General features: G+C 47.5%; 1 protein-coding gene across 3 annotated transcripts in view; it reads left to right on the top strand.

The window, feature by feature from the left end:
- Positions 1-3,442: 3,442 nt before the first annotated feature.
- Positions 3,443-15,543, top strand: part of DIP2A (disco interacting protein 2 homolog A) — a 111,230-nt gene continuing 99,129 nt past the window's right edge. For all 3 annotated transcript variants that reach the window (XM_040264507.1, XM_040264516.1, XM_040264496.1), the window contains exon 1: positions 3,443-3,756. In XM_040264507.1, coding sequence (XP_040120441.1) covers positions 3,666-3,756 — 91 coding nt within the window. In that variant the 5' untranslated portion in view covers positions 3,443-3,665. The remainder of the gene's footprint in view (positions 3,757-15,543) is intronic.

Raw genomic sequence — 15,543 nt, 5'->3', positions numbered from 1 at the left:
CTTTTCAAAACCAGTCAGTTTTCCATTTGACTTTTCCTGTTGTGATAGCTCTAACCCTATAGGTCAGGGACCCAACCTGAGAGTAACATTAATTGCCAAGTACATCAATGCCAATTATTCAGTTTGGGACAGGGGAAATGACCACAAGCAGGTCCACAGAGCTGGTGGGCCTACTGTAATCTGGACCTTGGGGAGGACTCCATTAATTATCTGGCCACTATATGCAGCCACTCTGACACGGAAGCCGTGATGATAATGCAGATGTCTGGATATCAAAGTTAATTCAGATTTTGTGTACCTCAGTCTTCAGAATGTTTGGCTACCCACTTTCCTCCTGGGTGTAGTTATCAAAGGAAATGGCTATTGGACTCTGGAAAAGGAATTCAGGATTCATTCTTCAGAATGTTTGGCTACCCACTTTTCCCCTGGGTGTAGTTATCAAAGGAAATGGCTATTGGACTCTGGAAAAGGAATTCAGGATTCATTTGTGTATACTGCAGGGTCCTTCTTGGAATTTGGCCACCTCTTCAGTACCACATCTGAAAACTAGCTCAGTCTAGAAACTGGCTGTGGGATCCTGATTTTCCTGTTCATCCATCCTTAACTTTTTTCTGCTGATATTTTCAACTGCCCATCTGTTTTGCCTCTAAGAATGCTGTGTTTTATTAACCATTTCTACAACTGTCCACAGGTCAGAGTCCCTTGGCTGCCACTCAGATCTTGCTGGCCACTGTAATTTGCAGTACTGACTTCTGTCAGTTACAAGCTCCTTCCTGGCCTCTTTTCTGCTAAGATCCTATTGCATGACTCCCTCTCCTCGCCCCCAAATGCTGTTCTGGAGCAACCTTTCCTACTGTCAGCTCTTGCCTACAGGGGTGAGCCACCACTGACTAGTGGGAATGGCCATATGTGGGCATGCTGGCTGACACCTCCAATCTGGGCTCCGGCATCGACTGTCAGACATGTGAGTAAATGAACCTTCAGATCATTCCAACCTCCAGCCGTCAAGCTGTTCCAAGTGAAGCCCCAGATGACACAGGTCAATTCCACTATGCCCTGACCCTCAGCAATTTAGGAGAATAAATGATTCTTGTTTTAAGCCACTAAGTGTGTAGTAATTTGTTATATGGCAATTGACATAGCATCACTTTAGGAGTTTGCTACCAGTCTTTGCCTAGGCGTTAAACCCTGTATCTTAGAAGACTGGTCATAAGTCTTCTACCAACTTTACACTCCAGTTTTCTTCTGATTTCTGCAGGGCTCATGCTGGTGAATTAAGCAAGGATGCTGGGGACCACCACTCATCAAGCACACTTATAATCCAACCCCACAAAACTTTCCTAGCTCCTGGCAGTTGGCTGGTTCTTACAACCTGTCATGGACTAAACTGTCCCTGGAAAAGATGTTTGGTAAGTCCTAACCCCCAGGTACTCGTGAATGTAACCTTATTTGGAAATAAAGTCTTTACAGGCAATCAAATTAAGATGAATATTGTAATTAGAGCAGGTAAAAATCCAATAACTGGTATTTTCAAAAACAGGGAATTTGGACACAGAAACAGACAAACATATAGGGAGAAAGGCATGTGAACATCAAGGCAGACTGGCACAATGCATCTACAAACCAAGTAACACCAGATTGCCAGCAAACCACCAGGAGCTAGCAGAGGAATAGAAGATTCTTCCGTCACAGCCCTGTCACTTTGTTCTAACTTCCAGACCCCAGAACTGTGAGATAAACTTCTGTTAAGCCACCCAGCTAGCGGTATTTTGTTACTGCAGCTCTAGCAAACTAATATGTTCTTTTGAGGGGAAGCGGGTTATAGTTCAGCTGAATTATACTAAGAAATAACCATAATTATATGCCTATTGTCTAACAGACTGGGGAGTGGGGGGCTAGGTTGGTAGGGAAAGGTGAGCCACATGGGCAGGCTTCAGAGGTTCAAGACAGTTGAGGGGGTAGTGTGGGATGGGGTGGGATGAGGAAATCTTTGAGGGTATCTACCCAGATTTCCCCAAGCAGGATTCCAAACTTAGCAAAGCAGAATTGTCTTGATTGGGTATTTACCATCATAGAGACTCTTGGGCCTAGTCCTTGTCTTTATTGTTTCAATGCAGGAAATGAGGATTTCTTGGCATGCAATCAAAGAGACTCCGTCACTTTCAATGGTCTATTTGTAGCCATCAGCTGTCCATTATTTTTCTGAAGAGTATCAGTAGTATTAACGAATACTGGAGTGGGTTGCCATGCGCACTGACAGGGGATCTTCCCCACCCAGGAAAGAAACCTGTATCTCTTATGTCTCCTGCATTGGCAGGCAAGTTCTTTATCACTAGCAGCACCATTCAGATGATGCCCACTTCCATCATCTTTCCTTATAGTTAATATCTCCATCATAAAAAGGTCACTAGGACATTCATTCACTTCACTGGTTCACACTCCTACCTCAACACAGGTGAATAATTAACTCTGGGGCAAGCACTGCTCATCAGAGGCCTTCTGTATTGGCCCAGTGGCCAGATCGTTCTCCTGCTGGCTCCGTCACCTGAAGGATGTGACGTAGGAAAGTGACCCTCTGCGTACACTTGTGGGTACTCGCGTCCACCACAGTCCACTGATGCACCAGGCAGACACACTTCCCGCGACACTGCGCAACAGTTCCCTCTGGATTCTCCAGTGTGTGTGCGTGGGGAGAGGGGCTCAGTGCAGCTCCACTACCCAACCCCGCCAGGCTCCGCACGTCTGTAGTTCCCTCATGTCTGTCCTCGCACTTCCCAAGGTCACCTCACCGTCTGAAATTGCTGCTGGAGCTCCTTCCAAGGCTGTTTTGAAAAGCACTTGGACTAACACACGTCATAACGGGTCTATGAAGGACGTCCAAAGGGGCCCGGGGTGTCCAGCTGGCTCCTGGGAGTTGTGAAAAGCCTCATGAGTGAGGCCCACCCGTGCTGGAAGGAAAGCATGTGGACGCATTCCTCAAGAGCAGGCCCAGCGCGCCCGGAAGCCTCAACATCCTCCATCTCAGCTGCGCCCCACCGCCCGCGCGGACTCCACACTAGTGCCCGCTGCTCGCCCGCCGAGGGGCCTGAGGAATCGCCTCGCACTGACGCCCGCCTGAGTCCAACGGCCCTAGCACCCCAACACTGAGGTGGCCGCCCTCTCAGCCGAGCCTGCGCTCCGGCCAGTCCACGATCCAAGCCTCCCGCGCAGAGCCTCTCGGGAGTGACTTTCTCTCGGCTCAGTCAATGGATGCCCAGGGCGGCTTCGCCGCGTCCTCGCGGCCAATGGCAGCGAGCGTCTGGTGTTGCTGGGCGGGGCCAGGCGCCCACTAGGGTGGCGACCCGCCCCACACGCGCGCTCCCCTGCCCTCTCTTCCCACCGCGCACGCGCGCTCCGGCAGGGCTGTCGGGGGCGCGCGGGGCGGTGGCGGCGGCGGCGGCGGCAGAGGAGCTGCTCGCGCTCGTGCCCGCGCCCGTGTCTCTGTGGAGCTGCCTGAGCCGCCCCCCTGCCCGCCGCCTTGGCTCCCCGAGGGCCGATGCGGGTCGCGGGGCTGAGGGGAGCGACGTAGCTGTCGCCCGCGCGGCCACCTGGGCTGGGCCTGGCGCGACCCCGGCCCCGACCCCGCCCGGCGCGAGGCGGCCGGACGGCAGTCCTGCTGCGGGGCCATGGCCGAGCGCGGGTGCCCGCTGGAGGCGGTGCCGCTGCCCGCTGAGGTGCGGGAGAGCCTGGCCGAGCTGGAGCTGGAACTGTCGGAAGGTGAGCGGCCCGGAACCCGGACCCCCGCCCGGCTCTCCTCCCAGACCCCTGCCCAGGCCCCGCCCCGCCTTAATGCGACCCAGACCCCGCCCAGCGCTCACACCCGGGACCCCGACTCCTGTCCGGCTTCCGGCGCCCGGCCGGTGGCCGCGCTTTGGGTGTGTGGCCTCAGGCGTGGAAACCCGGACGGGGATGACCGCTGTGTCCGAGTGGGCTACCCAGCCTAGGCCCACGTGTCAGCGCGTAGGGACCGCGCCGGCTGCATGCCCGTGTGCCTCGATTTCCCCCGCGAGACCGGGTGGTCGCCGCACCTACCTCTCGGGGATAGTTGGGAGCCTGGAATGCTTTAACAGGTGCAAAGCACTGAACACTTGGAACGAGATTGTTAGCCCCTGTTCGGGAATTTTTTAAAATTAAGAAAGATGTGCAATAAGTGGTTGTTTGTTTAAAATAACTGAGTAATTGGGCCTCAGAGGCGTGGGTGGCGTTACCCTCTGTAACCTCCAGGCTCAGGTCCCGAATTCCGCGTGGCAGTCAGCGCAGAGTTTAGTTCTTGGCCAGGGTCAGGGGACCTCGCAGCCCTTGGAGAGAAGCATCTAAATGCGTAACTTTTTTTTGAAATTTAAATACATTTTCAACTTTTAGAATCCATTTTTTCCATAGGCTGAACCGAGTTTCACTTGGGGTCAGGCTAGTGAGTTCTTACAAATATCTAATAAATATGCACAGGGTTGTACTAACTCACTGAATCTTCACCAACCTTAGGGAGGTAGGTGGTGCTGTTATCTTTGTTTTACAGGTAATACAACATTTACATGCAACTGCTTTGAATTTCACATCCAGATTTTTTAAAATTCGGTGACATGTGACGTTTTTCTTTTTTCAATGAAACTGCAGTTGGAAAAGGGTGGACTTGAGAATTCTTGGTGATGAGATGCTCTTGGAAAATCTGAAAAAGCTGAAATTAGGAATGTTTCTGACAGGAATTACTGGCCTGAGTTTGTTCTAGTTCTTCACCCAGGGAAAATCATATAGTTACAGTTTAGATTTTACACATTTCAAATATGTTTTTGCATAGTGCTCCTGATTTCTGCTCCACTGTGTTAGTTATTCCTTCTATTCCTTGTTTTGTTGTTGTATGTTTGAATTCTTTCTGGGAGTTGACAGATAAAATTGAGAACTTCATAATTTGTAGGACAGAACACATGTAAAGACAAGTATTTCAACAAAAGAAACACTGCTCTATTGAATCCTTTTATCCCGTTGTCATTTTAGCTGAATGTAGAAGATGTATAGTTGCATAAAAGGTATAAGATTAAGTTTATGTGGATAGTAGCTTAAGCTGGGGAAGTGAAGACTGTTGAAGGGAAGGGACAGCAGAGTGTAGTGCAGCCAAGGAGACAGGAGCCCTGGCCTCTGTCCTACCCCCTACATCAGTAAAGTTTTATTTATATAAATAAAGGAAGATGTTACTAATGAAGCACAGTTCTAAAGCAACCCAAACTAGTTTCATTTTCATTATCATTTTAATATTTTCAAGTAGAAGTAGAAAGCGGGACTCTTATTTGCCCTCTGTGATGTTTCTCTCCTCCCCACACACTCACCCCCCACCATTTTCAAGAAACTTCTAAAGTAGCATGCTGCTGTGTGCGCTGCTTAGTCATGTCCAATTCTTTGCGACCCCGTGGACTCTAGCCCACCAGGCTCCTCTGTCCATGGAATTTTCCAGGCAAGAATACTGAAGTGGGTTGTCATTTCCTTCTCCAGGGGATCTTCCCAGCCCAGGGATTCCACCTGCATCTCTCACATCTCCTGCATTAGCAGGTGGATTCTTTATCACTGCGCCACCTGGGAAGCCCCTAAATTAGAATAGTAATGTCAAAATTGGATGCCTTCACAGCAGTCACATTTGTCTGGATGAGGAGTTGCTTAAAATTTAGAGATGACAGTGGGTGTAGGGTGGAGGGAGGAGGAAATAACACAGACTGAACGATGCTGAACTGCTTAAAAACGAGGATGATGGGGTGAGTAGGTGGCGCACAGGGAATCTTTAGGGCAGCAAAACGATTCTGTGTAATACAGTAATGGTAGACACAAGTCACTATACATTTGTCAAAACCCATAGAATGTACAACACAGAGTGAACCCTAAAGTTAGCTGTGGACTTCAGTTAGTAATAATTTATCGATATTATTCCTCAGTTATAACATATATACCCCATTAATACCAGTCGGGGATGTGGTGTGCGCACAGAGAGGGGTTATGTGGGTATTTTCGAATACTTTTTTTGTAAACCTGAAAAAAAAAGAGAAGAGAATAATGGTGTAAAGTCTATCCTTTGTTTTGGTGGCCTGCAGAGATTTAGAGAGGAAATTCCTACACAATAGGTTACATTTGTCCCACTCCTGTGTTTTCATCCTGGTTAGTAGGTCTATTCCATGGCTTTAACTTTGTTTTTTGTTTTCCTGTATTCTGATACTGCAGGGGCTTAGCCTGGACGGAATCAAGCATAAAGCAGAAAAGCTCCATTTGTGGATGTGAGGAAGGAACTTCTTTTCACAAAACCTTTTTTTCTCATTAAACGTCTTTAATTTCTAAAATTTGTGATATAATTCTTAGTTTTCAAAAGGACAGCCTGACATTGCCTTCACATCGATAAACATTTGTTGTGCTTCTTAAATATTCTGTGGTATCTGATAGTTTGCAGTCCAAATTCCATTCACCTGGCAAAGCCCAGCCTGGTGTCTTTGTGTTGTGATCCTTCCCTCACGCTTGTCCTGTCTTTTGGAGTTCTTGCCACTTTTTGTGTTTGTGTGTGTGCGCGCGTGCTTCTGAGTACTTGAAGACTTTTTTGATGGGCTCAGTGGCAATGTTAATCAATGAGTTTTTTTTTTTCTTAAACATTAACCCCACCCTCACGTAAGGACTGCCTTAAGCCTACAGGTGTTTTTTTAAAAAATAGTTGATGTATTTATTTCTGTGTTTTTGGTTGCAGTGGATCTTTGTTGCTGGCCATGGGCCTTCTCTGGACAGGGAGCCCTGGCGTGCTGCGATTCATGGGGTCGCAAAGACTGAACTGAACTGATGGGCCTTCTCTGAGCATGCAGTCTTCAGTAGTTGCAGTGCGTGGGCTTAGCAGTTGTGGTGCATGGGCTTAGTTGTTCCTCGGCATGCAGAATCTTCCCAGACCAGGGATCAAAGCATGTCCTCTGCATTAGCAGGCGAATTCTTATCCACTGCGCCAGCAAGAAAGTCCAGAATGTGAGTTATTGATATTATTTGGTGAAATGTGTCAACATTTGACAGAGCTGCATAATTTTGTGAACCAGTATTTTCCAAATGGCCAGTGTGTCATGTTTCAGATCTGTGCATGGGTAAAAGACCCATTCAGAGATACACCAATGGATTGCAACATAACAGTACGATAAGTTCATTGATAAGGTTTTAGCTTCTACATTGCAACTATTGTTTAAGAACCTACAGTTTGCCTAGTTTGGGTGTGGTATCAAAGAATGTCCACAATGATCTGAAAAGGCTACTGAAATACTCCTCACTTTTCCAGCCCGTGTTTGTGTGAGGCTGATTGTGTTTCGTAGACCTTAACCACATATCCTGCAGGCCAGTGAACTGAAGCAGATGAGGAGAATCCACTTGTTTCCGAGAGGCCAGATGTTAAAGAGGCTCGTAAGAGTAAAACAACAGCTGAAATCACTAAATGCTTTGGAAATTATTATTTTTTATTTATGGTAGGTTTAGTGTACAGTTTTTAAAATAAATTAAATATTTAAAAATTTCAGTTTTAATTTCTAATGTGGTAAACATTGATAGCTCACAAAAACTGTTTGGGGTCCTCAATAAGTTTTAAGAGTGTGAAGTGTTCTTGAGAGCCACACCTTTGAGAACTACTAGACCATGTAACGGCAAATAGATGGGAAAACAGTGAAAGGCTTTCTTTTCTTGAGCTCCCAAATCACTGCAGCCATGAAATTAAAAGACACTTGCTCCTTGGAAGGAAAGCTATGACAAACCCAGACAGAGTATTAAAAAGCAGAGACATTACTTTGCTGACAAAAGTCCATATAATCAAAGTTGTGATTTTTCCAGTAGTCATGTATGGATGTGAGAGTTGGACCATAAAGAAAGCTGAGCACTGAAGAATTGATGCTTTTGAAGTGTGTTGGAGAAGACTCTTGAGAATCCTTTGGATTGCAAGGAGATCAAACCAGTCCATCCTAAAAGAAATCATCCTGAATATTCATTGGAAGTACTGATGCTGAAGCTCCATTATTTTGGCCACCTGATGCGAAGAGCCCACTCATTGGAAAATACCCTGATGCTGGGAAAGGTTGAAGGCAGGAGGAGAAGGGGATGACAGAGGATGAGATGGTTGGATGGTATCCCCAACTCAATGGACATGAGTTTGAGCAAGCTCCAGGAGATAGTGAAGAACAGGGAAGCCTGGTGTGCTGCAGTCCATGGGGTTGCAAAGAGTTGGACACAACTGAGAGACTGAACAATAAGACTGTGTAATATGAAAAGCTTTTAAGGAAATACCTAGTTGTCAACATGTATTTCTTTTACTTTTTTATAGCATTTTTTTCACTGTTGCCCAGTATAATGCAATTTCTGTTTATATTTTTAAGGGCAATCAGATGTTTCAATTAAAATATATGTTTGAAAATCCATAAAAGTTATACTTACTGACTAGCTGCTTGTATCAATATGTCCATCCTACTTTATGCAAAATCCATCATTCATGATTCAGGTATATTCCCTTTAGAACTGTTTTTCTGATTATAGTAAATCATCTTAATGTGTTGTCTCTGACGAATTTTGATTTATAAGTTTTTAAAAGAATATCAATACTAGGATTTCCACTTAAATATCCTAAAATTTTGCACATGCTGTTCATTGCCAACTTTCTGTACCTGTTGAGTTCCTGCCTTTGTTTTAAGACTTAAATTTAAGCTTCACTTTCTTTTTGAAGCTCTGCCTTCCTCTGAGAACAGCCCACTTGCCCCCCACCCAGAGTTAGGTGCTGGCTTTTTTGTTCCGTTAACTATTGTGTCATTCTTAGAAGATGTATCACAGTTTTGTATTTATTGTTTACTTGGACTTTTCTTTGCCAGTTCATAGGGAGCACTTCCAAAGGAAACTTTGATCTGTTCATCTTCATGTCTCAGCCCCTAGGACATTTTAGGTATTCTATTGAATCTTTGTTGAATTAATGGAAGAATAAAGTCTTTCCTTGGTGGTAAGTGATTCAGAATCTACCTGCCGGTGCAGGGGACATGGGTTCGATTCCTGGTCTGAGAAGATCTTTGGCTCCAGGACCCCATGTGGCCTGACACTCCTGGAGCTGCCTGGAGTGTAGGGCTTTTCCTTCCAAACCCGCCTGTCTTTCTTCTTCCTCCGCAGTCACGTCTAAAAGCTCGCAGCCTTCTCTAACAGCTTGCAGCCTCCTCTGGGCCCCTCCCCATTTTCTCACATAGATCTCTTCACATCTGATCCTGTCACCACATCTGCTGCTTGGAAGACCTGAACTGCCTGTAGGGCCACTGGTCTAGACCCGTGTTGGGAGGGCTGTTTGTCTGCTGTTTGCTCTGCAGGCCTGTCTCCTGTATCCATGACCTGCTTTTTGAGATGGCTCCTGATACGTGGTTGTTGGTCAGCGTGTATTGAATTGAACTTCAATTTAGTTGAACGTCTCAGGGCTCTCCTGTCCGTGGCTGGCTCTTCCTTGGTGGTGCATCGTGATGCTCCACGAGAGCAGGGCCAAGCCTGCTGTCCTCTCCTCTGTGTCCCTAGCTGAAGTGTTGCGCAGGTCCATTGACCTGTTGCCTTTCCAGTGTCTGTCGTAGAGGAAGGCACCATTTGCTCTGTCCATTTGCTTTCTGTTAACACCTGCTGGAGGAAGGGAGGTTGGGACTGTGGGGAGGGGACTTCAGACTGGGGGTCAGGAAATCCCTCTGGGCAGGTGGATAGTGGCGGGAAGGGCCGTGCATATGGCTGGGGGTCAGCGCTCAGTGCAGATGGGTTACCTGAGCCGTGGCTACAGAGGAAGGAGCCTGGTGAATCGTGGGGCCGGGAAGGTGAGCTATGGATAAACACTGACCCTGGGGAGCCATGGAGGAGGGCCGTGGTCTGACAGGTACTTCGTGCAGGGTCTCCAGCCCCGCACTGAGACCGATGGAGGTAGAGGGTGAGGTAAGGAGGGGCATGCCAGCCAGGCTGCTCCAGGGTTCTGCTGTGTCAGGGGGGAGTTGTGCCTGCTGCCTGTGTAGTAAATGTTTCATGCATGGGAAGGTGCCAGGACGCTGTGGATTTGCTCTTCTCGTGGTGTCATTGCCTCCCCTGTGGCTTGTCGCCTAATCTGAGCCACAAATACAAGGTAAGGATCCTGTCTACCCCTCAGCAGTGACGGCACCTGTGAGTGCCTACCGTCCTGCCCAGCACTGGGTACTCAGCTGGTGAGCAGGAAGGAGTAGGCTGTGTCAGGGTGCCCTTCGGGGGAACAGCCCAGTCTCGAGGGTCAGAGCCCTGCTCTTGCACATGGAGGGCCTCTGCAGGGTCGTTCAGGTCCCTGTCGTCCTTTGACCTTCAGCCTTACCAAGTGAGAGAAATGCACATTCAGGACTGAAGGGTTTGAGAAGAGATGGGCGTGGGGCACCAGTTTGCTGGAGGGAAGAGTCTTCCAGCGGGACCTGGGTCAGAGGCTGCTGCTGCCCCCAGTCATGTGGGATGTCCACAGGGGTCAGCCTGCCTGTTGCTGCTGAGCCCTCCTCTCAGTACTGGGGGCTGGGAGGGTGCTTTGTCATTTTAGTTGAAAACTACTGAAGACTTGTAATTTTGAAAACTCTTTAATTTCATCTTTTAGTATTCTTTGCCTGACACGACATGCAACATTTATTTAATACAAAAATGAACTCATGCAAAGCATTGGGTCCTTCTGCTATGACACAGCCAAGGAAAGGGTGGGAAGGAAGCAGGGTGACGTGAATGGGAAGTGAGCTGCTGGTCTGTCCTTAGATGAACTTTTCCGGTAGCATTTTATTTGTAGTGAGCTTGCTTCTGAGTGAGGCTGACAATCCTTTCAGATCAGTCTTTATGCCCTTAAATTACCTAACATTTCTGGTGTTAAATCTGTGAATTAAAAAGACTAGGAAAATATTCACTGTTTGGTAAAGAGAAACCTTTGTGGTCAGGGAGGGAAATACCTACACTGGTCATCTCTGTCATCTGTTGATGAAGTGTCTCCTAGATGCTCCTTGGCCCCTTCCCCTTTGCACACAGGAAATGAATGGCCTGTGTTTTGTGAGTTCCTGGATTCTTGGGTCAGCACCTCAAGTCATTGCTGGGGGACCAGGAACCATGCAGGGGTTTCTGTACAGACTTGGTGCTGTTACTCAGTTCAGTTCAGTCGCTCAGTCATGTCTGACTCTTTGAGACCCCATGGACTGCAGCACATCAGGCTTCCCTGTCCATCACCAACTCCCAGAGCTTGCTCAAACTCATGACCATCGAGTCGGTGATGCCATCCAACCTCTCATCCTCTGTCGTCCCCTTTTCCTCCTGCTTTAAATCTTTCCCAGCATCAGGGTCTTTTCCAATGAGTCTGCTCTTCGCATCAGGTGGCCAACATATTGGAGCTTCAGCTTCAGTATCAGTCCTTCCAATGAATATGCAGGATGATTTCCTTTAGGATGAATTGGTTTGATCTCCTTGTAGTCCAAGGGATTCTCAAAAGTCTTCTCCAACACCACAGTTCAAAAGCATCAGTTCTTCAGTGCTCAGCTTTCTTTATGGTCCAATTCTCATATCCATACATGACTACCGGAAAAACCATAGCTTTGACTAGACGGACCTTTGTCAGCAAAGTAATGTCTCTGCTTTTTAATATGCCGTCTAGGTTGGTCATAGCCTTTCTTCCAAGGAGCAAGTATCTTTTAATTTCATGGCTGCAGTCACCATCTGCAGTGATTTTGAGCCTCCAAAAATAAAGTCTCTCACTGTTTCCATTGTTTCCCATCTATTTGCCATGAACTGATGGGACCAGATGCCATGATCTTTATTTTTTGAATGTTGAATTTCAAGCCAACTTTTTCACTCTCCTCTTTCACTTTCATCAAAAGGCTCTTCAGTTCCTCTTCACTTTCTCCCATAAGGGTGGTGTCATCTTCATATCTGAGGTTATTATTTCTCCTGGCAATCTTAATTCCAGCTTGTGCTTCATCCAGTCTGGCATTTTGCATGATGTACTCTGCATATAAGTTAGATAAGCAGGGTGACAATATACAGCCTTGACATATTCCTTTCCCAATTTGGAACCAGTCTATTGTTCCATGTCTGGTTCTAACTGTTGCTTCTTGATCTGCATACAGATTTCTCAGGAGGCAGGGAAGGTGATCTGGTATTCCCATCTCTTGAAGAATTTTCCACAGTTTGTTGTGATCCACACAATCAAAGGCTTTGGTGTAGGCAATAAAGCAGTAGATGTTTTTCTGGGATTCTCTTGCTTTTTCTATGATCCAACAGATGTTGGCAATTTGATCTCTGGTTCCTCTGCCCTTTCTAAATCCACCTTGAACATCTGGAAGTTTTCGGTTCACCTGTAGAATTTTGAGCATTACTTTGCTGGCCTGTGAGATGAGTGCAACTTTGCATTAGTTTGAACATTCTTTGGCATTGCCATTCTTTGGGATTGGAATGAAAACTGACCTTTTCCAGTCCTGTGGCCACTGCTGAGTTTTTCAAATTTGCTGGCATATTGAGTGCTCTGCTTTACTTCCTTACCCAGCTGTGAGGAAAGAAAGAATAGACATCCTATTTCTTTAGTCTACACTGACTGTCATGGTTTAAGATTTTCCTTTAGTCTACACTATCATGATCTAAGATCACTGCCTTGGAAAGAGAGAAGGAGCTTTTATTTCTTTTTAGACTTCAGATTTTTTCTAGAGTCTTTGGTAAAGAACCTTTAAATTGAGAATTTGAAATGTCAGAAGGTATGCCTGTGCTTGTTGAAAACTGGCAACTGAAAAGAACATGTCCTAGTAAGCTCCTCCATGCGTGGGTTCATGTCCTTAGGTTTTGTCTGAACACGAAGGAGCCTAAGGATTAGCCTTGTTGGGAAATGGCTAGGAAGACTAAAACTAGGACCATTTCAAAATAAAGGTTATAGAAATAGAGATTCTGACTTCATCATTAGATAATCTTGGTGTTACAGATTGAACTCTTCCCCAAAATTCATATGTTGAAGCCCTAACCCCCAGTGTGACTGCATTCCTTTAGGGAGATGATTAAGGTTAAATGAGGCCATAAGGGTTCCTGATTCAGTTTTAAGAGAGAGAGACATTGAGAGCACACACACACGAGGAGGAAGACTCTGAGGACCCAGGCGGGCGGTTGCCTGCACGTGAGAAGAGAGGCTGCAGGAGGGACCAGCCCTGCGACACCTAGGTCTCAGACATCCAGCCTCCAGACCTGTTGTTTAGACCTCTCAGCCTGTGACATTTCGTTAGAGTAGCCCGAGACCCTCAGCTTGTCATCCTGTCCTCAGCAAGCTTCCACGGACTGAACAGAATGGCTCATGAGCTAGTGAGGCTGACAGGCTGAGAAACTGGCAGTATTGTGAGGTGTGTGCAGGGCCCCATCAGCTCTGATCATCAGACCTGGGCCCGCAGGGCCAGTGGAGGAAAGACAGATTCTTCTGGCTTTGCTCTGAAGGCACGTGAGGGGGGTGAGGGAGAAGACAGCAGAATGTGCTAGACAGAGGAGGGTGAGCCAGAGTGAGTGGGCTGGGCTTCCAGACAGTGTCCCCCTGGCAGGTGGTGGGGAGAACAGGTTGGAGGGTGGGGGCTCGCTCGTGGGAGGATTTGTGCATCCCAGGGAGGAGTCAGGACCAGATGCTGGAGTCTAGCCCAGCACTGAAGCAAGCATAGGTGCCGCCTGCAGCCGCTGGTGGTGTGGATGTGAGGTGACAGGCACCCTGAGGTCTGTGGGGGTGGGGATGCTTTGTGCTATCCAGTGTGGTAGCCACAAGCCACATGTGGCGCTCAGCAGTGGAAATGTGGCTCGTGGATCTTGGGAACTAAACAGTCATTTAATTTACTTGTAATTAACGAAAGTTTCAATAGCCGCGCACAAGTAGTGGCTGTTGTATTGGACAGCGCAGCAAAGCATATGCTCTGTAAAGGCACTCTGCTGAAAAAGAGTCATGCTCCCAAAGTATGCAGTCTTCCACCCCTTTTCTCAGTAGTGGGGAGAATATTAAAATTAGATTGGTGTGTATGTTCAGAACCCACAAAACTTTGAAGGCAGAGATAGCCAATTTTCTAATTTTTAAAAAGGACTAAGAGATGGTTATTCTTGGGTGCTTTGCTTTAAGCACGTGTTTGTTAATAAATGATGGAGCCAGCAGGTCGTTTGTTCAGGTGTTAAGGAGCAGTTGAATTACTCTGGTGTGATCTCTTGTCAGTCTCTCTTTCCTGCTCTGATTGAGTGATTTTTCTGGCAGCATGTAGAGAGTGGTTTGGGTGAGGATGACACTGGGAGCAGAAAAATTGGAGAGCACACTACCATAACCCAGGGCAGGAGTTTGTGCTGATTTGGAGGGCGGCTGAGCCCTTGGGGAGAATGGGCTGGAATAGAGTCAGCAGCCATGGTGTGGAGAAGGGGACATTGCAGGAGGCCCTGGAGTGGCTCCCGAGTTCCTGAAGTGAGTGCCGGGGAGAGGATGGGGCTGTTCCTGAAGATGTGTGCACAAGCAGAACATGTCTGTTCATACCTGTTGAGTGTGAGGCGTCTTGGGGAGATCCGTGCATTTGACATGTAGGACTGCATTTCTAGAAAGGGCTGGTCTGACAGTAGAAACTTGGAAGCCATCAGTACAGTTGTCATAATTGAAACAAAGACAGTTGCTGCCTATGGAGAACAGAATAATGCAAAGAAGGCCTCTGACAAACCCTCCAGCAACCCAGACCCCAAAGGGAAAGGCAGCAAGGGGAGGCCGCAGGGAGACCAAAGGGGGCACTGCCGCAGGGGCAGATGCAGGAGCACGTGTGGGCATCTGTGCGGCTGAGGCAGGAGAGGATTTCCAGACAAGGGCATTTATTCCAGAGCATAAGGCTTTCCAAGTCAGTATTCATGGCCAGTCGTCAGGTAAAGAATACTCTCCTTCCCCACATCTCACTGAAATGGTGACAGTGTTAAAAATTAAAAAGCCTTTCACAGCAGTCTAGACTCTGGGAAGTCAAAAAGGTCAGTCAGCAGGGTGAGTGCTGTCTGTGTGGGGATGGCAGGAATGAGGCAGGCGAGTCACCGCTGGGAGGAGCAGGAGTGGTGGGGAGGGGTGGGGTGTGCATCCACTCTTCCACGGGTCTCCAGAGTCCATTGAGAGGGAGGGGTGCTTGGAGGCAGACCGCGCCCCCACCCCCGGCCTGAGCAGAGCAGCTGATGCTTGGAAAGTTCACAAGCGGGAAGCTATGCAGCTGGGAAATGCTGGAGGGAGTTCTTTCAGCTGCAAGAGGCTTCGCAGTTCTGGTCGTGAGGGTTGAGTGTGAATCAGACCAGAGTTTGCTTTCATCTCACCAGGTGGTATGTAGAAGAACCTGCACCCGGGTGCTTACAGGGGCTCTAGTCATAACTGCCCCAACTTGGAAGCAGCAAGATAGATGTCTTTCAGTAGTTGAATAGATAAATGAATTGGTACACTGAGACAATGGAATATTATAGAATATTTAGAACTGGAAAGAAGTGAGTTCTCAAGCCAAGCAAGACAGGGAACAATCT

This window comes from Oryx dammah, unplaced genomic scaffold (assembly GCF_014754425.2).
Source record: "Oryx dammah isolate SB20612 unplaced genomic scaffold, SCBI_Odam_1.1 HiC_scaffold_2, whole genome shotgun sequence".
Classification (NCBI taxonomy): domain Eukaryota; kingdom Metazoa; phylum Chordata; class Mammalia; order Artiodactyla; family Bovidae; genus Oryx; species Oryx dammah.
This window is presented reverse-complemented; position numbering and strand designations above follow the sequence as displayed.